The sequence below is a fragment of the Spodoptera frugiperda genome, chromosome 26, assembly GCF_023101765.2.
Source record: "Spodoptera frugiperda isolate SF20-4 chromosome 26, AGI-APGP_CSIRO_Sfru_2.0, whole genome shotgun sequence".
Lineage (NCBI taxonomy): Eukaryota > Metazoa > Arthropoda > Insecta > Lepidoptera > Noctuidae > Spodoptera > Spodoptera frugiperda.
This window is the reverse complement of record NC_064237.1, coordinates 4,501,222-4,526,435: the sequence shown is the minus strand read 5'-3', so window position 1 is coordinate 4,526,435 and position 25,214 is coordinate 4,501,222. Positions and strand designations below refer to the sequence as shown.

Here is a 25,214-nt window from a genome sequence, read left to right as displayed (position 1 = left end):
AATACATGCGCATTACGCACAAGGTACAAAAAAATAAATCAATAGAATCCAACATGCGCGGCTCGCGCCAAGCGCTATGTACTTAGTTTCTGACTTGGGCTATGTCCAAACAATGTTTGTAATTCTTACTGGCAATGGTTTAGTGGCAAAATAATACAAATGTTTGATAGAACTAAGCAATGTAATCTTTCACACAAAATGATGATTCGCCTAAACAATTTTTTGTACGTTTTCAATTTACGACAGGGCACAATTCTAATTGCCGTCCATCAAATCGTGAGTATGACGATTATTTTTCTTTGTAGTAGCTGTTGACTTACACATAACTTGAGAATTATTAAGTAATCATTTGTTTTTCGCAGGCATTATCGTCTTTCATATTAATAATATTGCTAGTTGGTATATCCCATGTCGGGGAAATGTTGTCAATGTTGCACAACGACATGGAAGATGATGCCGACAGGCGCGGACTGTATGAAATGGCTTACGGGGATCATTTCAGCTACCACAATGGAGAAGTGATAAGCACAAACAATCAGCGCAGATTTGCAAAAGCACGACATTTGGCATCAGGTTCTTTCATTGTGATATTTATTATTTTAGCCATTAATAATTTTAATTAAATTACTTTGTATCCATCCAACTTGCAAAACAATCAATAACTTTCCATTTTAACTGTTAATTATCGCAATTAAGACTGATCTACCGACCAGTTCTAATGGACTTGCAGGGGTCAACAACCGCTGTGCATTAATAATATTGTTAAACATTTCAGTGACCGTGATATTTCTGTATACAAGCACGATGCTGACATCGATTTACCTGATGTGTTGTATCTCGTTGCTTCACGGCGCAGTCAAGTACAAGCGCGAGTATGTACTGCCTTGGATCATGGCAGCTTGCATCGGGGTAGTCCTACTTATTGTGGCCATCATCGTTGGAGACGGATACCCGTGTGTTGTTAACCTATTTGGAGGTCACAATCTCTATCGTAAGTATAATCCGTGGCTATATTACTTACTATTTATATTACAAAGCCATTAATTATGGCTAGTATGGCCTACTACCCACCTTCGCTTAGTGCACCCTTATACATTACACATACTTACTGTTGCAAATATTTGCAACCAAGTTTGTAGGTAGTCTTATATTGCACTCCCTAAATTCTACCCAGTGTTCGATTTTGCTTTATGAAACTGTTAGAATAGGAGGGAGACAAACATGTCTAACCGTCGAAGTTCAACTGATATTACTAGCTCAGTCTATCATTTTAATTCGTTTACTAATAAATTAATTGCTTTCTTTCAGATTTTGGCTGCGCACTATTCGTGTTAACTTTTATCTACGCTATATGTGCTGTGAGCAGTTTTGCCTTAGAGACTGGTAGTGGTAGATGTGCTCGCAACGTTCGAGCTGCCAGCGACGAGAGAGGCGAGCGCCTGCTCCTTCTGGACCATGCTGCGCACTCCAGCTTATTATCTGCCGCCCAACTTAACAAACTAAATAGTGGAACTCGAACACATTTCGTCTAGAAGCCTCCGCTACTTACTTAATAATCCATATGGCTGCTACATACCTTAATACTTAGCTAATAGTCACGCACCCAGCTACTCGCAAAGTTAGTTCATATCGTCACGTAAACTGTTAACTCTGTTGATAGGTGTTAATTACTATAGTAGTTTGTAATGCTTTGTAAAACTCCAAAAAGCAGGAAGTTATGCATTTGTCGTGTTAGTGTCTCACCCTACACGTACGCACCAAATTCTCCTAGATTAACTGCTCCTGTGTTTTCTATATCACCTTGAGGAGACTTAGGCGGTGATAGTATCGTGCAGTCGTGCTAGAACATAGTTCGATACCTTCTTCAAAATGTGCCCTATACCTTTATGGTCAAAACTGCCAGAAAGAAATTAAAAATACTAAAGTACTACTAACTCAGTAGGTACTTATGAAACATGAGTAACAAATGGAGAATAATAAGTGCGACACCTTTGCCTACTTTAGGTAAAAAGACAATGTGATTGTCAATTATGAATCATAATACCGTTTTTCGATTTTCGTTTGTATTTACAGAGTAGGTACAGATTTGTGCACAAACCAAGTGGTGTGTTGTGACTAAAGAATGACTCGATGGTGTTGCTTGAATTAAAATATTTCTTTGTATTTTATGAACAAAAAGATCATGTATTGTAATCTAAAAAAGAAATAGATTTCTAGATTTGTGATTGCTTAAAGGCCAGTTAACGTCCGAAATTTTTGAAATAAGTAGCAAAGGTTTAGGTATTGTTACTCTTTATCAAAAAATACTTGATGTGATATTATTTTATAAAAGTGACAAATTATTATTGTTAAGAAAATAATCAGAGATTATAACTGAAAATGTTGATTTAAATCTACTAAGAACATTAAATTAATACGACTTTGTTTTAAAAACCATGTAAATTTTAATGAATGATAGATATTTTAAGCATTATTCTATTAAAATGCTTCAGGAAATGTGCTATTATATAAAAATAAACAAAACATTAATCTTTTAAGTGGTTGTTTCTTTTTTAATCATGTAACCATATACAATACTAACAAAACATATCATAGATTATACTCAAATATAAAACAAATATTTATCTAAACAATGATGCTAATTACTGTACTATGAGTTGATAAGATTTACACTTAAACATGACTTGGAAGACTTAGTTCTCATACATCTATGCTACATTATTATGGTGTATTTACAATTAACAATACTTCGTTGACACAAAGACTTCTTAAAACAATACATTAACTTCTTCACTTTCTATGCAAAGTCATTCTGTTCACTCCTCACATCAAAACATTCATAGAATTGTGCACTAGCTCAGTTTATGTACTGAACATGTACTTCAATTATTCTCCCCATCTTCCATTCCTCAGTGGCCTCTGAATGCCTCTGAAGCCTCGAGCTAATATGAACTTTTCTGAAGACTCAGATCGACTAGCCATTGGCTTCATAATCTTAATATTTTTATAGAATCTTTGTAAATCCATCTCTAATATAGGGACTTCCTTCCCATCCCACACTTTGAATAGCAGGTTACCATCCACTTTGCTGACTAGAGCTGCAAATCTTATGGCCATGTAACAGAGGCCTATAATCCTGTCTTTGTCCAGTTCCTTCACTCCTGTGGCACTGGGCGCCATGTCAGACAGCACCACATCCACTTTTGTGCCATCTAGTGCTGCTATTACTTTATCATGAGCATCAATGGTGGAAAAATCCATATTACTCATAATGGATGCTCCCTGTTGAAAGAATACATAATATTGCATTACAACAGCAGTTGTGAACAAGTTATATTTAGCAGATATCTTGATAATGTTATTTTAGTTCCAAATATTGCAGATTCATTCTTGGCAAGGAAAATAATGACTTATGTTCGACAATAAATACCTCTATTGGAAATATCTGTAGCTTGTCAATAGCAAGAACTCTCCCCTTAGGTTGGGTGGGGTCAGCACCATCAGAGTTTGTTTTCTGAACTGCAACTTGTGTCCATGACCCTGGCGATGCACCAAGGTCAATAACTGTCAGGCCTGGAGTCAGTATGTTTGTTTTGTCGTTCATTTCTAATAGTTTGAAAGCACTGCGACATCTATAAACCAAAAGAAAATTCGTCAATATTTGGAAGTTAAATTGTTTTTATTGTTGAAATCAATCAATCATTATTAAAATGAATTATTATTGTTCTAAACAAAAATCACCTGTAATTATAGATTTTTGCCTTTTCTACGTAAGGATCAGATTTTTGACGACTCAACCATTGTTGTGAACTCTTAAATCTTTTGAGGCAGTTTACGAGAAAACACATCTTCGTATAGGTTAAGGGCTTCGGCGCAAATGAGCGCGACAGCACCATTGTCCCTAATTTATAATATAGGTTTCTGACCACAAAGAGAGATAAACTATTTATAAACTTGTCATTTTACGTTAATTGTGTAAGCTGTGGTGTAAGTAATGAATTTATAACAATCAAGTCATGAACATTCTACTAGAAAACAAGAAATGCCAGTGAATGACAGTGACAGAAGTGACATTCATATCATTCGTTCACAGCTGATATTAAAAAGTAACCATAGACTATTTAAGTTACTTTAGTGACCAGCTGACCACTGACCATCCGATGCCCGATCATAGGCGAAAAGAAAGAATATGTAGGATAGTGACTGGACAGCTTTAAATTATGCAACGCTGGCAACATTCCCTGATAAACGTCAATTTTCCATTGCAAATTTTGGGCGGGAGTCATTGTTTATTTACCTTTTACGTATTGTATAAAAAAAGTGCATTATAATTTGGCATAGTTTTAAAAGATTGGTATATTTATCAATTACAATGAATGGAAGACATTATATAGCCAGCGGAAGAATGTAAATCTGTCAAAATATGATTTATTTACTTCTACCAAAACATAACCTAAAGCGTATTTACGTAAATATTATTAGAACATTGAGTCAGTGTACCACTGAAACAATGAAGTTTTTAAATGTAGCTGAGAAGAATGATGCAGCTAAAAATATAGCTCAACATTTATCACGAGGAACTTCTAGGAGAGTAAGTTCTTTCCAAGTTAAAATGAGGTTTATAACTTAACTGTTGTCTTATATTGTTATTCCAGTTATTCAAAGAGTATAATAAAGATCATGTCGTTTTTAGCGCGAAGGATTATCCCAATACAACAAAATTTATGAATTTGAGGCTGAAGTAATGGGTCAAAAATGTCAAATGGTGATGACATCAGTCTCTGGACATCTACTAGGACTTGAGTTTGTTGGTGCATATAAACATTGGCAGTCTTGTAACCCTCTAGCATTGTTTGACGCACCTGTCTTCAAGTACTGCCCTGAGAACTATGAAAAGATTAAGGTAAATATTACATCATTGAATAAATACATTACATATCACAATAAGTTTTATTCTATAGACATTATTAGGTCTTTTAGTTCCTCCTTACAAATATCAGATAAACATATATAGTCTAAACTGCTAAGTATACACATTTATCTTTATTCTGCATTTATATATTTCCAGAAAACTTTAGAAAGAGAAGTGAGAAGCTGCACAGGACTAATCATCTGGACAGATTGTGACAGAGAAGGAGAGAACATAGGTTTTGAAATAATAGAAGTTTGCACAGCAGTAAAGAGTAATCTAAGAATATTCCGGGCCAAATTCTCAGAGATAACAGGAGTGTCTGTATGGAGGGCTCTACAAAACCTAGAACAGCCTAATAAGAACATTAGTGATGCTGTTGATGTAAGACAAGAACTAGATTTAAGGATAGGTAAAATTTTATATTTTTATATGATACATCCTAGCTTCTGTTGGCTACTTTGCCTACATTCCCATGGGATAAAAAGTATCCTATCACCCAAGTCAGCTCATACCCTTTCTGTATACCAATTTTCATCAAAATCCGTTCAGTAGTTTCAGTGTGATTGATGGACAAACATCCAAACAAACTTTCACATTTATAGTGCAATTCCCTGGTTATTGGAATAACCAGTCACTGTTATGTGAAATATAAATAACATGAGTATTAGTATATAACAGTCACTGTTATTTGCTTTGGATCTTAAATCAATGTTAATTCTCAATGTACATTACAGGTGCAGCATTCACAAGATTCCAGACATTGCGGCTGCAAAAAGTTTTCCCTAGAAAGTTAGCAGAAAGTCTAGTTAGCTATGGTTCCTGTCAATTCCCAACACTAGGCTTTGTTGTGGAGAGGTATAGGGCTGTCGAAAATTTCGTATCAGAACCTTTTTGGAAGATAAGAGGTGAGTTTTTTTTTTTTAGATTTCTATACTTTTTTACCAGCCATTTCAATGTTATTTTATTAGATAAGATTTTAATTTTTACTTATAGTAAAAATGTGATGGTTTGGATCTTTGTTACTTAATGGCACTCATAATACTTGGTATAGAAGATAATAATAATTATTGTAGTCCTGTCTGTCCAGTAGGATGTTTCTGACAGAAGTTTTAAGTTTCAAGAAGGATGAGGTGGCTATTAAAACCTTATTTAAACTAACAGATTTGTTTTATAATATATTTGATTAATTATTTTTTTCTTTTATTTCAGTTAACCACACAATGAACAACTTAAGTGTAGATTTCGCGTGGGAAAGAGTGAGATTGTTTGACCAAAGTGCATGTCAATTGTTCCATGACATTTGTATTGAGAATCCACTGGCAAAGGTGTGTGAAGTGAAGACCAAACCAAAGTCCAAGTGGAGACCTCTACCTTTAGACACAGTGGTAAGTTCAAATTGTATTGATTTGTTTCTATCTTATTTCTGTGGGTTGAGTTTTAGTGTATGTTTGTTATTCAATCTTGTCTAAATGGCTAAAGAGATCAGGATGAAATTTAAAACAGGGTAGATTACGGTCTGGAATAACACATAAGCTACTTTTACCCCATGGGAACACGGGTGAAGTTGCTAGCAGAAGTTAGTTGTAGCATAACTACTGAAATATCTTCGGTTCAAATCTAGAAGAACATTGCCATATTATTCATATGATCTGTAAAATCGAAATATTTGAATTCTCATTAACTATGTTAAAATAAGTAATCAATAACTATTTTATAAAAAAAAACATATCAGCTTGCGTTTTTACATATACAACAGTTTTATTTAAACAGGAACTTGAAAAACTTGCTTCAAGAAAACTAAAAATCAATGCAAAAGAGACAATGAGATTAGCGGAAAAATTGTACACTGGAGGTTTCATCAGTTACCCGCGTACGGAAACGAACGAGTTTCCCAAGGAGATGAACTTGGCACAGCTAGTGGGGCATCAGACCGGTGACCCCAATTGGGGGGCGTTTGCACAGAACATTCTAGATAGTGGGGGTCCAACTCCACGACAGGGCAATAAGAGTGACAAAGCCCATCCGCCCATACACCCCACGAAGTACACAAACAGTAAGTTGTTATAAAATTCAAATACATATATTTAACACGAAAATTCTGGTGCCCTTCAAAAATTAACGTTATATGATTCGTTAGTTATATGATAATCAATATTAAATAAACTAACTCACGTAAATTACAGTGATTTTTATTTAATTTAGTATGTCTCACGATAGTTATTATAAAAAAAAAAAGTCTATATGTTAAATCAGCAGTGCCTGCTACACAACTGTGCTTGCCAAGTGTGGAGGGGTTGCCAAATCTAAATCCAATGGGAGTTCGCCATAATTCATGGATAGGCTTTTGTCCTACAAAATATTCTCATTGATGATATTCTAATCGAAATATTGTTACAATTATCGGTTCTTTAAATATTTTATAACTGTTCCCATAGGTTTATCGGGCAATGAACAGCGGCTGTACGAGTTCATAGTGCGATCTTTTCTCGCATGTTGCTCCAAAGACGCCCAGGGCCAGGAAACCACGGTCGCCATCGATATAGCTAACGAAAAGTTCCACGCAAGTGGTCTGATGATCACAGCAAGAAATTATTTAGAAGTCTACCCTTATGATAAATGGTCGTCGAAGGAAATTCATGTTTATGAAGTAGGTATTAAAGTCCATTTTTGCATTGCATGTAATAGGATGAGAGGAAAATACATAAAGGTATTAGGGTGTTTCAATTGATTTATTTTGTTTTAGAATGGCCAAACTTTTAATCCGACGAGCATAGATATTTTGGATGGTAATACGTCGCCGCCCAATTTGTTAACCGAAGCTGATCTTATTGCACTTATGGAGAAACATGGAATTGGTAAGCTAGTATATACATTTCTTATGTATGAGGAAGTATAGCTAGTAACTGGAGATTTAGCCAAAGAATCATAATATCCAATACTACGTTATACAAACATGTTAAAAAATTTTCTATAGAAAGGATGTAAAAGATATTTTAACACAACATTGAACGCCGTGGTGGTCATCGGTGAACGACGTTAGCGGGGAAACTTTGCCTTAACAGTTTTCTCTTGGCAGTCAAAGACTTAAGAAAAATTTTTGACTTAGACTTTGCCACCTTGCCTTACTTTTGAAACTAATTTCCAGTACTTATTTAATTTTCCAGGTACGGACGCGACCCACGCGGAACACATAGAGACTATAAAGAATAGATCGTATGTGGCGTTAGCGGATGCTATTCACTTCGTACCAGGCTTGCTCGGCATGGGGCTGGTCGAGGGCTACGACGCCATGGGCCTTACAATCTCCAAGCCACATCTACGTGCACAACTAGAAGCCGACCTTAAAGCCATCAGCGAAGGTCGAAAACAACCCCAGCAAGTTTTAGCTGAACAGGTGAAATTGTATCAAGTTATTATTGTACTAAGTTTTCCTAAGATTTTCAACTTTATTAGCTTTGCAATAAAGTCGAAAATCCATTGAAAATTATATTGGAGTAGTTTTGAATGTGGAATTTAGGTGCTTACTAATAATGGTACTAATAATGGTAATATAAAAATACTAAATCATAAAAACAAATCTAGATGGACAATAGACAGCAAAAATAACTTTAATAATGCTTTATTTTCCAGATAGCAAAGTATAAAGAAGTCTACCAAACAGTGGCGCAGGAAGCGAATAAAATCGACGCGGCGCTGGCTGAAAGGTTCCGTGAGCAACCCAATGAGTATGTTCCCTCGACCGAGTCTCTGCCCGTCAGTATGCCTTCAGGTAAATACAATATTGAAGATGTACAAATGTTAAAGGTTTTTGTATAAGTAAGTAGGTACATTAAGAGCACATTCTAGAAAATTCACAAAGCTTATTTTATTTATCCCTTAAACTGATAATGGAGAAACTTTAGAAAATTTATATTTTTCGGTTGGCTATTCTAGGATAATGCTTGAAATAAATAAACGTTATATTTCGGATTTCGCGAGAACATTTTTATTTCAGGAATGTCGTTGCCAACTAAACCTTAACGTACTATGGATGTACAAGTCACCAATAAAAGAAATCCTAATTCAAAATATATTTCTTTTACAGCTCTAAAATGTCCAAAATGCGGAACAGACATGGTTGTTCGACAGAAGAAGAACAATGCGGACGATTTGTACATTAGTTGTATGTCATACCCGAATTGTAAGAACGCAGTGTGGTTGCCGAGTCTAGTCAAATCGATACAAGTATTGCCTAACAATTGTCCTACTGTAAGTACCAAAATAAATTAAAAAAGGTACACTATCTGGCGATAAATATTGCACATCGACTTTCTGTGATGTTTACGATCGTTTCTTTGTACGAAACTTTTCTTAATTAGAATAGATTTAGCGGCTCATAATCATGAATAGTATACGCAGCGGCTTGTCCGATTGTCTCTTTCCAAATATTGATGTGCAATTATTATAGCCAAGTACTATACTACATTATACCTCTCTGTATTTGCAAGCTATGTTCAAACATGTGTTTAATCTTTTCAGTGTGGACCAAACTATAAAATGTTGAAATTTGAATGGAAAAACAACCAGATCAGTCATTTGTACCCGCCTCCTTACACCGGCTGTATCGGCGGCTGCGACATGACGTTTTTAGAATTGCTTCGAATAAACCCCGCTAGCGTAAGACCTGTATCGGAGAACAGAAGTCAAGCAACACAACCACAAAACCCAATAAATAGTAATAGGACGCAAACTGTGAATAGTAGAACTAATAATAGTAATAGTACCAACACAATACCTGTCGCACCAGTACGAGCAAACCCAAGACAACCCACGCCCACCACGACACAGCCAAGGCAATTTCTACCTCCACCCACTGTGAATAGAAATCAAAATACAATGAACAATCAGCCGAGAATGCCGACACCAAGGAGTAGTGATGGTGACAATAATATCCTCTGTGGTTGTAACCAGCCAGCCATTTTGTTGACTGTACGGAAACAGAACGCGAACCATGGTAAGTGCGCATTAGGTAATAAAGGCTATTGTTTTCTTGTTCACCATATAACGCCAATGTACTTGAATGTCCATAGCTAGAAACTAACTACATATATTTATGTCGACGCGGTACCGTTTTTATTTTTTATGGAACACAGCCGGTACTCGAGCATACGTATCACTTGATGGTAAGCAGTCGCCGCCGCCCATAAACACTTTCACACTCAGTGGGGGTTAGGAATTTGAGGGTTGTTGGGGAATCGGGGATTGGGAAGATTGTGTATGTGTGGTTTGACACTAGCTAATGCTCTGATGAACCATAAAGAACTCAAGTTATATCACGCGCCCTGTAGTGACCAAAAAATATTATCTAGTAGTGGTGTATCCAGAAAATGTGTTTACTATAAAATTCTAAAAATTTTTTTTCCAGGCAAACAGTTCTATAAATGTCAAGCAGGAAAAGACAACGGTGGCTGTGACTTCTTCCTTTGGGCGCCTGAAAACGACAGCTCAGGCTCAGTACAGAACCCGTATGACACGCCGCCGACTAGTTCGTGGGATAGTAATGACACCAGTACCACGACCAGAGGCTGGGGCATTACACCGAGTCATCCGAGAAACAGCGGCGGGAACAATGATGATGTTATGTGTGACTGTGGGATACCATGTAAACGGTAAGCTAACATGATATTACTACTTTTCTGGTTATTTTCGTTATGGGATCCAAGACAGTTGTTCATATCGACTTCAGGTTTACTTTTACTGAATAAGTATTATCTAACTTCTGCGAGCGGCTTCGCTCATGAGATATAAAAAAATATATAAAGTAGCTATGTGCACCCAACCATAATCTACCCCTATTCCAAATTTCGTCCTTATTTCTTTAGCCATTTTGATTTGATTGAGTAACAAACATATTTTACATAATTTTAACAAGATGTAAATTTTTTTCTCTATAGCATAATTATCACGTTTTCTATTTCAGACTGATAGCACAAAAAGAAGGGCCAAATAAGGGGCGTCCTTTCCACGTGTGTGTGAAGGACATAGCTACAAGATGTAAATTCTTCCAATGGGCTGACAGCGAAACTATTCCAGGTAATAAGATAGATGACAATAGGCGGCCGAAAGATGCTTGCATCTTGCTTAGAAGCAATAAAAAACTGTTCACGAAGCAGTAACTTCGCGGTAGGTTGCATGCATTCGTCAAATGTCGCCTCGTGGAGAGTAGGCCTTTATTTTAATGCTTCTAAAAACAGTTTTCTGTAACAAATCGATCATATATTATCTTATTTGTCTTATAGATTGGGGTGTAGGTAGTAGCAGTACCAGTAATCGAGGTAGAGGGCGTGGCCGAGGGGGAAGGGGGACTCGTGGAGCCACAAGTAGGGGGGCAGGGGCGGGGCGCGGTGGACCAAGGCTGTGTGGGCTCTGTAAACAACCCGGACATACTCGGGGACGGTGCCCCAATGCAGAATGAAGACCTTCAAGTCGGTATAAAACATTTGGCAGTTATTTTATTGTGATATATAAGGCCTTGAGTATCTACTCATCTGCAAAACAAAATACTCTTTGATTTTAGATATTTTGCAAAAATATGTATGTGATATTTAATTATAAGATTTTTCATATAATCTCTATTGCTGCTGTTAATGATAGGTACTCAACCCTTGTCCTTACTGGATTTGTTTGTAAATTAAGATCTGTAAACTCTGTATAATATGTATATTAATGTAGGATATTACTATTTAAGTAAATAAACATATTTTTAATATACTTTTCTTTTTAATAATACTATCACGTTTACTCCCTGTTAGTTACCGGTGTCCTACGTTAGCGGAGGATTTGCCTTCAACAGTTTTCTATCGGCAATCAAAGACCTCATATTCCAATAGCACATCAAATGCGTCTTTATTTGATAATTAACTACAGTAATTAAAACAAAGTAAATATTTCAAACTATTTTATTTACACAAATTAAAACCTTATAACTATAATATTTAAGACCATTTCTTTTTATTACTCTTCTGTTTCAAATTACCTAAACTCTGTGCTCTCTGCATTTCGGCTTGTTGTTCAGCCTCCACAGTTTTGTCAGTCATCATGTCCAATAATATTTCAAACTTTAATCTTAACATATTATTCTCTTCTTCAAGTCTTTCCAACTCGTTTTTGAGACGAATATTTTCCTTGTGAGCAGCGCCGGCTTTGCCAGAAGCTGTGAATTTAAAAGGATAATACATTTGAAAAACAACACTACCTTTAAAAATACTATAATGGGAAATCCATTGCTTGATGGTCCATCAATGTAGGTATATTGATAGGTATGTTAGGAGCAGGTAGCCAGTGCACCGTTGATTCTAAATGAAGTATAAATAAACACAAGTCCACATATAAACTTTAACAATTTACCTGGAATCCATTGACCTTCTTCAAAAGATATTTCAAAATCTCCCAGCTTTAATTTCAATGGGCCCACATCGAGAGATAATTCTTTCGATGCATAATCACTACCAAGTTCACTTTTCAATACGGTAGTGTCCTGTTTCCTTACCGGAATACTTTTTGGGGAGAATTTATTGCTAAACAATGGCATTTTCTTGCATTACAGCGAAATTAAAAATGACGTTAAGCCGAAACATAACAAACGGTTGCCTAGCAACGGGTGTGCAAACAAAAAGTTTGTAGATTGATTTTGTTTATCTTTGATTGGAGAACACGGTATTGTGTGGTATTGCCTCCAAATCAACCTTTTTGAAGTGTTTTCATCGTCCCACATGCCTAGCCCATTTGGGACGACTTGCAGTAAATAAAATAAATGTTATTTTCATTCTGCAACTCGTCACACGTTACTTTTTGGGTGGAATTTCAAACTTTATAATCGTTTGGTATAGTCAGTTAGACAAGATAATTTTGATAATATTTTAAAGTTAAGTATATTAAGTTTCGTTTTGTTCATAGATTATTCAATAAAATACTAACGAGTATTTTTATACAAAGTGGTTCTATTAATAATATTTTACATAAAGTTCTCGATGTTCACATTTACAAGCGATTATCTAAATTTAAAAAACCACCACTCTAACAAATACGCACATTTTAAAAGGTCATAAAATAAATTTATCAGCATCATAAAATAATCTGCACGGATCTTGAGCGATTACCTTCAATGTTTTAATTAGTATAGATTTCACACTAACTCTTTTGATTGTACCTTTCTCAATTTGAAAGTAACGTGTGACGAGTTGCAGACTGAAAATAATATTTATTTTGATTTTCTGCAAGTCGTCCCAAATGGGCCTTAGGCATGTGGGACGAGTTGATGAATAACCCTTCAGAAGTCATACCTAATTAATTATGCTAATGCCTTTTACTTATTTAGTACCTACGCACTAAAGAATACAACTACCTATTGTGGAAATGAGGCGATTGCAAGATTAATTTTCTTTCGCATTTATAATAAATTAACTGAGCGTAGTAAGGCTGATTAAAAAATTATATCTTAGATACTAATATTGTAAATGCGAAAGTTTGGAGTTTGTGTATGCACACACACACACACACACACACAACGTCACGCCTTTTTATCCCCGAAGGGGTAGGCAGAGGTGCACATTACGGCACGTAATGCCGCTATACAATGTACACCCACTTTTCACCTACATAGGCTATTTATCCCAATATACACGGGCCAAAAGCCAGTAACAAACTCAAAATCTTTATTTGCATGTTAAGGTAATTACTACTTATTACACAGGTCTTAAATTAAATATTATGAACAGCTCAACGGCCTTAACAATATAAGTGTGAACATATAAATGCAAGTGCTTAATCACTGATTACAACTATGAGTCACTAAAATTAAATGATCTATCCAAAAAGTGAATAGAATAACAATATTTCATATAAGTTTCCAACGTAAGTTTGAGAGTATTTATTTTACTACATATCAATATCAATTCATGTATCTGATCACGTATCGGTTTTATCTTTACGATCAACTGTAAAGTAGAAGGATAACTTTAAAACATTCACGAACATGAATTAAGATGGAGGGTGCAATTCACCTTGATTGTAAATGAAAGAAAATAATGTTTTAATACTGTTTATTCGAGAAAATAAGTAAGAAAACGTTTACAAAAATAGACAAACAACATAAATAATAGAGAACAATTGTATATTAGAATATAATAGTAATAAATTATGGAATTTTCAATAAATTATTATAAATGTTAAGGTTATTGCTTGTTCATATTGTACATGGATGCAGTGTAAAAGCTGCATTATGCATTATTAATTATTATGTTTTCAGTCTAATTAACATCACAGCAGGAATGATTAGAATTATGGAGCCGATAGTGTATGTGATCATTGCGCCGGAGCACCAGTACACTGAAACAAAAAATATTAAATTGAAGTTAATTTAATTCTATTAGGTGTAATCTACATGAAGGTAGGAATTTAATATTCAGTTTTATTTGTAACTAATGTAAGGAGTGAGTAGTCCAATGAATAATAGAGTCTATTCCAAAAGCACATTTTATTATAGTCGCGGTTTCAGAGTACAGGATGTTTAAATCGGGATTGGCCCAAGTATTATTTGAAGGTTTCACGTTAAATAGCTAGGTGTTACCTAATACGGCGCCCACCACGTGGCATTAAACATACATCATAGATAAAATTAGGTTTGATTTTTTGTACCCCTCCAAAACTGGAGATTACCAAAAATAATGTTTACAAACAAAACTCATTAACAATACAAAACCGGATTCGAAGGCTGATATATTTTGTGTTCCCAGTCATCGAAGGATTAGACGATAACAAAAATAAATGATCAGTCAACTTCGCAGTATTGATGATAACGCTTTTATAACTAGTGGAACAAGTTCTATTTTCCTACAACAATCTGATATCCGCACAAATATGTGAAGCATGAGTAATGGATTGATAAATAAACGTATCGTATCAGAGATAACAACTCTATGAAATTGTAGGTCAAGATGTTGTGCGGTATTCGTTCTAATACGGATATCACATCCTGACTTAGTTTGAAAATGATATGGCGCCATTTGATACGTAATAATATGTAGATGTGTAACTGTATATTTTTGTTCGTATGAGGCAAATATCAACGCGAAAACATACGTAAAATATTATCGTCTAAAGTTTTACGTAGGAGCCACGTAGGAACTTTCACATACACGAAGTTCCGATGGCTTTTCAAAACCTTTTTCTTATGAAAACCCATAATATATTCAACATTTATAGCTTTTCCGAGCCTTTATCTTACGAAAACCCATAATATGTTTACATATATAGCTTTTTGTTTTAGCAAGTAATTATTATTTAATTAGTTATGATAATTACCTGAAGAAGCCAACAAGGGGCCCGCGGCCCGAGCGAGGGCTCCCAGCGATCTTAGTGTACCCAGTACCGCACCGCGCGCCTCTTCTGGCGCTTTACCCGCAGCCATCGATGTCATACATGATACCGCGAACGCCGTAGCTGTGGAATATCGCATAAATTAGATAACTAATAGGCATCGAATAATGTAAAAACGGATATTTCCTCAATAAACAAATAATTACATGCACTTATCTTTTCGACTATCTGATATTATTATCTAAAAAAGCCTACTGATAGTATTATTAATCTGGTGGTATGGGATTATCCTCACCAAAACAAGACGTAATTTTATTTTTTAGCATAAAGTTAAATATCGCAATGTCGTACAAAATCCAAAGAATGATATAATTTTATCAGAAAATAATTGAATAATGTTATAAGATGGTTCTGCAACTTACATAATGCAAATAAAACTAGTCCAAGCCAAAGCCAACTTATGGGTGTAAGGAAAGGAGGATGAGGCAGCGCAGCAAAGGCTACGCTCAGGAACGAAGCTGGGGTCAAAACCAGTGCACCCCGAGCGGCGACCTCCGCGCCTCGGGACCCCAACCTACGCGCCGCGCCACCTTGCAGCACTGCCATTATAAGTCCTGAAACACATGCAATATTGAGAACATACTCATATGAAATGTTGTGTTAAGGATAGGTGAAAATGATGATTGAAGAAAAGATGCGATAAATTGTGTAAATGACGAGACGGGAGTTTGTGATTGATTATGTTTGACAGGTAATAATGGAGACATTATTATGCTAAAATATTTATCTAAATCCTACTTACCCATAACTAAAAACATTTTGCCTTGTTGCATAGCAGTGTAGTGGAAGGTATGATGCGTTAGGAATGTAAGAGTAAACTCCAGGCCGGAGTATATAAATAAATACAGGAAATAGATCAGTCCCAATTTTGATAACACTCTATTTTGATGTTCCGAAAGATTTTTAACAGCAGTAAATTTTAGTAGATGCCAAGGAGAGACAAAATCCACTGATTTAGACAGAGTGAATGATAAAGGTGCTCTTTTGTCCTGCAAAATATTTAGTGTTAAAGTAGAAGAAATATTTAATTAACAAATACAAATCAAATCACTTTAATGCATCCATATAGTACAATGTGGTCTACAATTTTATACAGTAATATGTTCCAAGTTTCCAACTAAGGGCCCTATTAGGCACCGCAAAAGTATTACTTATATACTAATTAAATTGTTTATATTACATCATACTCACTTTCGTCAATGTTTCCGGAACAAATAACAATACTAGTAGTATGTTGGCAAGAGAAAGAGAGAGCGCATAGTAGGCGGGCGTTTCGCCCCAGGCGCCAGCGGTTAAGTCACTGTTCTTGGCGAACCATGCTCCAGTAACTGGCCCAACAATGAAACCAATGGAGAATGCCAAGCCTATCAAAGCCTGAAAAAAGGTAACAGAGATGTTTATTTTCGCATTCATTAATTTAGGATGACTTTTCAAAACCTAACGCTTTATTTATTTAACAGAAACCTTTGTGCACAAGTTCGACTCACACTTTGCCAGCTTTTGGTCTTGTTTGGACAAGTGTTACTTACATAAACAAGTACAAGAATTGCAGAGGCTACATGTAATGTTCGTAAGTCATAATTTTAAAAAGCTTGTAATTATCTTACCATTCCCCTGGCCCTGGTTTTCTCATTGGAAGCATCGGTGACTACCGCCATACTTAGGCTTACGTTGGCTTTGCTCAATCCACCGATGAAGCGAGCCAGAACAAATACGCTGAACGTACTTGCACAACTCCATAGTGCATGCGACAATGTTATTCCTACCTTAAAAAATTAAAACATATATTGTTATTGTGTTGTTGGTAATTATACTTAGTCGCAGATACGCCTGCCGTGCGTGAAGTAATGGGTCCGATTCCTGAGTTGGAAGAAGTATGAATGTGTATTGTAATTTCTAAGAGACATAATATATTATTATAAAGTCTTGACTGGGGAACAAAGCGCATCCAAAATTGCCTGTGGCTGGCAGATAATAAAAGAAAATATATTTAAAATAATAATCATGAATGAAAATAAGCACATTGAAAACCATTTGATTGTCTCATTATTAGTTACTAAAATAAATTTCTTTGAGTCCATATACAAAATACAGAACAATTTATATTTAAATACCTCTAGATAACAAACTTATCGTTTCAAAGAAGTGTAAAGGAGTAGTAACATTTTCAAGTAACTTAGTCATCTGCTATAAAAATAATTAAGGCAAATAAGTTAACAAAAAATTAACATTACTGTTGAAGGACTTTAATCATATCATAACAGCAAAATAATGGTAAATCCTGTCAAGAAGTTTCACTATCATGAATCATTGTATTTGTAATACCTATATTATTTCCTGAGTAATAAACACTCAATTCTAGATGCAGAGCAAAATTGCATTTAATAGTAATTATGTAGCTAAGATTCATTTTGGCTCAGCAATCAAATAAGGATATTACATGGTTTCATCTTTTCCACAAAGGAAGTATGTTTTCTACTTGTAACCTTGATAATAATGAGCAATAACACTTGAGTAAACAGCTTGTTGGTACTCGTAATAAAGTATTACAATTTTATTAAATAAGTACCTATGTTGTATGTATTATAATTGGCATAAAATATAATAAAGATTCCATATTTTCTATCTTGCTTGGGTAAAAACAGACTCGATTAGGTATTTATATTATGTTACATTAGTTATTATGTTTTTTATCTGGATATTTATTCCTCCAGGATTCCTCAAGGGCAATATGGCCTTATCTGTGCCTGTCTTCCATGGCAGAGTCAATGGAACACCAATTGCTATGATTCTTACACACCTCTTTTACTTCAACAGTCATCAATCTTTTCATAATATCAATAATTTTGATATATATTTAACTTATAATTACATTATTATTTGTACAGTACCTAATTTTTTTCTAATACTGAAACTGAAATATTTTTTGATACATATCTTATTTGTATTAGTTTCTTAATAAAACACTTGTATTATCAGTGACATGCTGATACCTAGTAGATACTACCATGATCTAGTACAGACAACATATCTGGTTGAGAAACCTGCTTAGATAATCCTACATGACTACACCATTATCAACTTCATAATTCTAAATGTTTAAACTAATTAAACTTAATTTAACAGTTTCACTTAATTTTAATTGGATGACTCATACATGTGTAGTGAATAATGTAGTAAATAATTATGAAAATATAATTTACAAATACAGTACATAATGAGACACAATTAGAATATTAAAACTCAGGAGGTAGGTACTTAAACACAGATGAGTCCTCTTTGAATTATACTCATCATTGAACATAGGTACTTTGTTTTGTTATATTATCATCATGACATCATAGAATGATGTATAAAGTGATTAAATACAACTTACCAAACAGATTAACAGCATAGGTTTCCTTCCATATGCATCTGAGAGGCTTCCCACAATTGGGCTTGTCAAAAATTGTAAAAAGCTGTACATCGATCCCAGTGCGCCCCCGAATAAAACCGACGCGAATTGATCCGGGGCTCCTGTGAACTTCTGAAAACTTTGCACTGCTCTCAATAGAGATGCATACATGCTGTTCCCTTTGCCTTCTTCTCTGTTATAATAATCCAGCAGTGACGGCAGGAGAGGTAAAATCATCGTAAAAGCTAGTAAATCTAAAAGTAACGATACAAATATCAGCCCAATTGTTTTTGTATTTCTTTTCGTATTTTTACTCTCAATAATACTGCTATCATCATTAACTTCGAGTTTGTCCACTCCTTTGCCGATTCTTTTCCGAATTTGTCCATTTTGTTCTTGGTAGTCCTAAAATAAATTTATTTTTTTATTAAATATTACGATAAGCATTTCCAGTAAATAAAAATTAAGATTTTTAATGTTTTTTAAATGAAAACCCACTCACCATTATTATATGATACAAAACACAGTACTGGTATAAAGTTTTATCAAAAAGCAACAAGCCATGGAGCTAAACAATTTCGTTATGCGGTAAGTTAGATAAATTCTCACAAACTTTCACTTTTCGGTACGAGAAACAAGTCGTTGGAGTTTTGACATACATAAATAATCCACCTAAACCAATTGTATTATTTTTATCACAAACTTAGCGCATTCAAGTACTTCTGAAATTGATCGTATTATATGTTGACATTTGTTGTCATTTTTGACACAGGAAACACGATTTAAGTGTTCTCTATGGGTAGTGTGGTGTCTAGGCATGTATATTGCAGGTTAATGATTATATTATAAAATAAAAGCTCATGAATATGGATTACTACGTTGAATACGAATACGATTGAATGGTTCATGACAAATATTTTTTAATTTATCGAAAACTTTTAATCAAATTTCATAACTGTCAGCCCCCTGCGTGGTCGGCCTGCAGGATGGTGTATGGGTGTATGTACTATGATGTATATGAAGATTATTAAGATTAACGAATATTATGAATGCATTACTTAATTTTTATTTTGTTGTAACTTGTTAGTTATTACCCAAAACTATAAATATAACATAGATTTAGACAAAAATAAATAAATTACCACGGAGCGACAAAAGACTAGTGTCCAAAATGTAGGCCAAAAAAGTATAAATTTTGATGTCCCGACTCGACGCCATTTTGCAAAGTCGTATTTTTGCTTGAGCTTGTGTAAACTGTGAAGTGTTAATTTACTTGTAAAAGTATAGTAAAAAAGTAAAATATGGGCGAAGATAAAGGTAAAATATCTGATGCAGCTATGTGGTTTTGTATTTACTAGTATCTTACATTAATAATTGCATTACCTTGATTACAGATCGCCGACGCAGGTCTCGTTCAAGGGAAAGGCGGCGTTCTAGGTCCCGTTCTAGGGAACGTCGTGAAAAGCCAGCGAGGAGAAGTAGATCTAGGTCTCAGAGCAAAAGATCTCGCAGGCGCAAGCCTTCTCTGTATTGGGATGTCCCGCCACCAGGGTTTGAGCACATCACACCGCTGCAGTATAAAGCCATGCAAGCTGCCGGGCAAATACCAGCCAATATTGTCGCTGATACACCACAAGCTGCTGTGCCGGTCGTAGGTTCCACGATCACCCGTCAAGCACGAAGATTGTACGTCGGAAATATACCATTCGGCGTTACAGAAGAGGAGACTATGGAGTTCTTCAACCAACAGATGCATCTTTCGGGCTTAGCGCAGGCTGCAGGCAACCCCGTGTTAGCATGTCAAATTAATTTGGACAAAAACTTTGCATTCCTTGAATTTAGATCTATAGATGAGACTACACAGGCTATGGCTTTTGATGGCATCAACTTCAAAGGGCAGAGCTTGAAGATTCGACGGCCACATGATTACCAACCTATGCCAGGCACTGAGAATCCTGCTATAAATGTGCCGGGTAAGTAGACTATTCCTTATTACAACATTTTTCTTATTGAATACTTGAATAACTCCTAACTTCATTAAAAAGTGTTTGTGTTTACTTCTTGACTGACTGTTTCTTTTTGTTTTCAGCTGGTGTAATTAGTACAGTAGTTCCAGATTCTCCTCACAAAATATTTATTGGCGGTTTGCCCAATTATCTAAATGAGGACCAAGTAAGTAACTGCTTTCTAATAGTCATTATAAAATATTTGTCTGTGATACATTGATTAGTTGCCAATGATACCTTGAACATTATTAGATTAAAAGAAAATGAGTTCTCCTAATTTAATTAAAGTTCTATATGTGATCAATGTTTCACAGTTTACCTAATAATATATTTGTACTTTATTCACATGATAAAGTTCTATTGAAAAAAGAAAAATCAAACTTTAATAGGACAGGATGTATTGGAGACCCCATATTTTACTGACAATATTTATACTTACCAGCATTATTGAGTAAAATAACATTATAAACATTGTATATATGTATAATTACAAACTTCCAATCAAGGTTTTATTAAATAATAATATGCATCTCTACATACTGATGATACAAAATTGTTTTGCAGGTCTATACTGCGACTGCTTCTTGTATTCTTACACACAGATTCTTAGGATTTCTCTTGAAGTGAACTAAATCATCACATTCCATCATTTTTTTTTTAATATTTGTTTTGAACCTAAATTATTTTAGCACTTTAGGTCATTAAACATGAAGCATGTTTATTGAAATATTCGGTACCGCTATGGTGTAACAATCAAAATAGACATGAACATACGTAAGTCATTCATAGCAATAATGATGCAGATGCTTACCACAAATATTGCACACATGACTGTAGATGTTCCCATTAGGACGTAGTATTAGGTGCCGCAGCCATTTCAGGGCGAGATTCAACAGTTGACAGGGCTACGGTGGAGCCAGCAGTGAGCCGCGTTATATTTTGGTCAGTTTCAGGTATTTTCACAGGTACCCTAGCGGGGACGAGCGTGCGCTTCACGCTCGATATATTCTGAAACAACTCACTGATATAGTTTGCTTTCTGCCCCTCCCTAGCATAGATATGGCACATTCGCGGCCCGCGTGTCACTGTTGTCTCTCATTCTCACCTATACGTCTTGTACTTGAATGAGACGTCGGCACTTCAAGGCAAGTCTCCTCCATTCACATCTGATTCTAACATGCGGCTAGACACAGGTCAGATAACATTCATTTATATATTTGCTGCCTTTTGCTGAGCAAATGTTACGGGAACTCTAAAAAATTGTGTGTAATGAATGTACAACTGCATAATAGACCAAATCATGTATCTAAATATTTATTCAGTGTAAACCAAACCTTAAATAAACAACTCTATTTCTAATTGAAGTTTGTGTGAAACAGGTAAAAGAATTGCTGATGTCATTTGGACAACTTCGAGCTTTCAATTTGGTGAAGGATTCATCAACTGGACTGAGCAAAGGCTATGCATTTGCTGAATATGTTGATATATCAATGACTGATCAGGTAAATATCTATTTAAATTATTTTAGTTTTTATATATTGAATTTCAAGTGGTTTTTTTTACCATTTTAACTAATGTTATTTTTCATTAGGCTATAGCAGGCCTGAATGGAATGCAGCTGGGTGACAAGAAACTTATTGTTCAACGTGCCAGTATTGGAGCCAAGAATTCAACATTAGGTAAGATTAATTAATGATAGTTATCCTAACAGGCTATGTTCAACACTGTGATTCTTACTAATTTATAAAACTTTGTGTAGCTATGACAGGAGCTGCACCAGTGCAGTTACAAGTGGCTGGGCTCACACTGGCAGGTGCCGGGCCACCTACTGAAGTATTGTGTCTCCTCAACATGGTCACACCTGACGAGTTACGCGACGAAGAGGAGTATGAGGACATCCTTGAAGATATCAAGTTAGTATTGTTAATTAAATATTAAAATCTTTCTGTCAATTACTGCTTTCTGATATTTGTTACTTATCAGCATTCTGTTTGGTTTATTTAATCGATATCAACCTGTACTGTTAATAATTATATGTTTGTTTATTTTTACAGGGAAGAATGCAACAAATATGGCTGTGTACGCAGTATAGAAATTCCAAGACCAATAGAGGGAGTTGAAGTACCTGGATGTGGAAAAGTATGTTCACAACTTTAAACTAGTTTTAGTTAATTCGACTCCTTTTGCACAATCATGTAATATTATAATGACTTTGTTTCAACTATTACTAATCTTGTGTTCTTTTTTGCAGGTATTTGTCGAGTTTAATAGTATTGCTGATTGCCAAAAAGCTCAGCAAACCCTGACTGGTCGCAAATTCAGTAATCGCGTTGTGGTTACTTCTTACTTTGATCCAGACAAATATCATCGCAGAGAGTTCTAATTTTTAAGACACCTTCTTACATATTATATTTTAAAATAATTCCCATTGTGTAATACAATCTCAAAAATGACATGTTCATTTAAATGATGAATTTCATATTATACCCCATCAGCTCGATTGTATAATTAAAGCTAAAATAAATTATAACACTGTCTAAAACTACTTTTTTATTTTTTTAAATATAAACAAGATTTTATTTATATATTTTTATTATTCTATAAATAAACAAAATAGTAAAACATTATAAACTCTTTTAATAGGTGGTATCAGTTACAGAAGACATTAAGAGTAAAATTTCGCCAAAAAATAACAAAAAAATAATCATTCGTTCGATTTTCGATGTGCGTTACCAGGCTATAATAAGCTATATTATAAAACTTATAAATTAACAATTACTCTTATCAATAATATAATTTATAAACTTGAATCATGGCAGCTCTTGCTGCATAGCTGGCTGGTATGTGTTCAATGAGCCAGTTTCTGATGAAAGTACCAGTTTTCTCATTATCACGTACAGTACGCCACCGACAAGTAACATGCCTATACCAGCCATCAAACTAATTGCCCAAGCAGGAACAGCATTACCATCTGAAAATAAAAAAAGAAAGATCTTTAAGAATTGTAAAATTACAGTTATATGTATTAATTGGTAAGTATTTGTAAAATGTGTTTCATGTAGTGAGATCCTTTGTCAAACAAACTAGCAGCATAACACATGAAATAGGAGAATGAAAATATCGGTGGTGTTTACTACCAACGAATTTTTAATGTCGCACACACCTACTTTCCGCCAGTAATAATAAGGACCTTTTGTCATACTGGACACCGTTCCACACCACATTCTGCGGATAACGCGAATACTCTTCGAAAACTAATGCCAATAAAGCTTCACTCGGGATTGGAATCCAAGACTCAGCAGTCGCTTTTGTGATTTCTTTCTTGACCAGGTCAGGCATAGCAGTCAAAAGTGGGAATTGTATAAAGCTGACTTAGCTTGTAAGTATAAAGCTGAGGGGTGTTTGTTTTTGAACGCGCTATCTCCGCAACTACTGGTTAATCACCACAGTATGATCAATAGGAGCAGAGCAGCAGGTGAGACAGCGCAAGAGTAGTTTATTTTTAAAACGAAGAAAATAAATAAAATCATGTCGAACTTACGGTAATAAGTACGTGTCATTACACGTCGCCCTCGAAGAATTTTACGCCTGGCTTCGGCTTCTTGAGTCAAGGTACTCAAAATGACTGAAACATAATAACATTTAAGAATTAACAAATGGAAGAAGTAAACTTTTATGTTGATGTGCGCTAAAATGAAGTATTTTCCTCAAGAAGATACTTAAGTTTTAATTATTTATAAGCAGGTAGGTTGAGCTTCTAAGAACTAAACGATAATTCAAAAACGCGAAAAGACTCCCTGAACCGGAAGTACCTAACATTTACTACCTACTTACTAACTAACGTTTTTTTACATATTTGTATATGTACACTTATAGTACATACCTATTTACCTAATGAAACAGAAGAGTTGCAAAACCATTAGAAAGCATAACAATTTCGTAATTACTGAAAAAAGAAAATTCGATGAAATTGATACGAATAAACGAAGATACCTAACCGATATAATCTAAATGTGTAGAAGGTTAGCAGCAAGTAATTTGATTAATCGTAGATTTCATTATTATAAATATTCATTATAAACTAGAACAAGATAGATTTGTTCTAGTTACCTTTAGCAAACATTTACTAATTAGATATTAATTTCGTAAAAAACTACACGGATATCTCGTAAGCACTCGTAACAAAGGAATAGCAAGGTTTGTTAATTTGTTTACAACATATTACGTACATAGAAAACATTCAAAATATATAAAACAGTACCCACCTAAAACTACAGCCAGGTAGAACCACAGGGATCTCTTCTGCGCCATTTTGTACTTAATTTTTTAATTAGAACACTTACAATGAAATATAACACTTTGCAATAAAGCGAAACTGATGACACACTAAAACAGGAGCATAGGTGTGTTCTTCTACTCGGGGCCCTTATCAGTCGTAGATAAGATAGTGTGATTACTAACGCGTATACGGACTAATCTTGTTCTG

The 25,214-nt window shown here is 34.9% G+C and overlaps 7 protein-coding genes across 7 annotated transcripts; 3 read left to right on the top strand and 4 right to left on the bottom strand.

Moving 5' to 3' along the window:
- Positions 1-45: 45 nt before the first annotated feature.
- Positions 46-2,537, top strand: LOC118264088 (uncharacterized). The gene is made up of 4 exons (XM_035576460.2): positions 46-276; positions 363-573; positions 776-991; positions 1,309-2,537. Exons 1-4 carry the CDS (start codon positions 160-162, stop codon positions 1,530-1,532), a joined length of 768 nt encoding a protein of 255 aa, XP_035432353.1. The 5' UTR covers positions 46-159; the 3' UTR covers positions 1,533-2,537.
- Positions 2,526-4,054, bottom strand: LOC118264089 (rRNA methyltransferase 2, mitochondrial). The gene is made up of 3 exons (XM_035576461.2): positions 3,742-4,054; positions 3,431-3,632; positions 2,526-3,282 (listed from the first exon to the last, which is right to left on the bottom strand). Exons 1-3 carry the CDS (start codon positions 3,894-3,896, stop codon positions 2,887-2,889), a joined length of 753 nt encoding a protein of 250 aa, XP_035432354.1. The 5' UTR covers positions 3,897-4,054; the 3' UTR covers positions 2,526-2,886.
- A 199-nt stretch (positions 4,055-4,253) lies between these two features.
- LOC118264684 (DNA topoisomerase 3-alpha) lies at positions 4,254-11,662 on the top strand. Its single transcript, XM_035577273.2, has 15 exons — positions 4,254-4,591; positions 4,694-4,903; positions 5,069-5,321; positions 5,647-5,817; positions 6,122-6,297; positions 6,683-6,965; positions 7,348-7,559; positions 7,656-7,767; positions 8,077-8,306; positions 8,543-8,681; positions 8,997-9,160; positions 9,431-9,905; positions 10,317-10,560; positions 10,872-10,984; positions 11,191-11,662. Exons 1-15 carry the CDS (start codon positions 4,424-4,426, stop codon positions 11,364-11,366), a joined length of 3,126 nt encoding a protein of 1,041 aa, XP_035433166.2. The 5' UTR covers positions 4,254-4,423; the 3' UTR covers positions 11,367-11,662.
- A 174-nt stretch (positions 11,663-11,836) lies between these two features.
- On the bottom strand, positions 11,837-12,552 carry LOC118264658 (protein chibby homolog 1). The gene is made up of 2 exons (XM_035577245.2): positions 12,299-12,552; positions 11,837-12,104 (listed from the first exon to the last, which is right to left on the bottom strand). Exons 1-2 carry the CDS (start codon positions 12,480-12,482, stop codon positions 11,887-11,889), a joined length of 402 nt encoding a protein of 133 aa, XP_035433138.1. The 5' UTR covers positions 12,483-12,552; the 3' UTR covers positions 11,837-11,886.
- Positions 12,553-13,977: 1,425 nt separating this feature from the next.
- LOC118264657 (major facilitator superfamily domain-containing protein 10) lies at positions 13,978-19,394 on the bottom strand. The gene is made up of 8 exons (XM_035577244.2): positions 19,225-19,394; positions 18,705-19,127; positions 16,936-17,094; positions 16,520-16,702; positions 16,071-16,317; positions 15,691-15,882; positions 15,254-15,391; positions 13,978-14,278 (listed from the first exon to the last, which is right to left on the bottom strand). The coding sequence occupies exons 1-8, from the start codon at positions 19,225-19,227 to the stop codon at positions 14,187-14,189; spliced, it is 1,437 nt and encodes a 478-aa protein (XP_035433137.1). The 5' UTR covers positions 19,228-19,394; the 3' UTR covers positions 13,978-14,186.
- Positions 19,395-19,884: 490 nt separating this feature from the next.
- On the top strand, positions 19,885-23,270 carry LOC118264177 (splicing factor U2AF 50 kDa subunit). The gene is made up of 8 exons (XM_035576598.2): positions 19,885-20,039; positions 20,117-20,695; positions 20,812-20,894; positions 22,108-22,230; positions 22,320-22,407; positions 22,488-22,641; positions 22,783-22,867; positions 22,980-23,270. The coding sequence occupies exons 1-8, from the start codon at positions 20,024-20,026 to the stop codon at positions 23,109-23,111; spliced, it is 1,260 nt and encodes a 419-aa protein (XP_035432491.1). The 5' UTR covers positions 19,885-20,023; the 3' UTR covers positions 23,112-23,270.
- Positions 23,266-25,164, bottom strand: LOC118264179 (uncharacterized). Its single transcript, XM_035576599.2, has 3 exons — positions 24,994-25,164; positions 24,270-24,353; positions 23,266-23,699 (listed from the first exon to the last, which is right to left on the bottom strand). The coding sequence occupies exons 1-3, from the start codon at positions 25,037-25,039 to the stop codon at positions 23,539-23,541; spliced, it is 291 nt and encodes a 96-aa protein (XP_035432492.1). The 5' UTR covers positions 25,040-25,164; the 3' UTR covers positions 23,266-23,538.
- Positions 25,165-25,214: the final 50 nt, after the last annotated feature.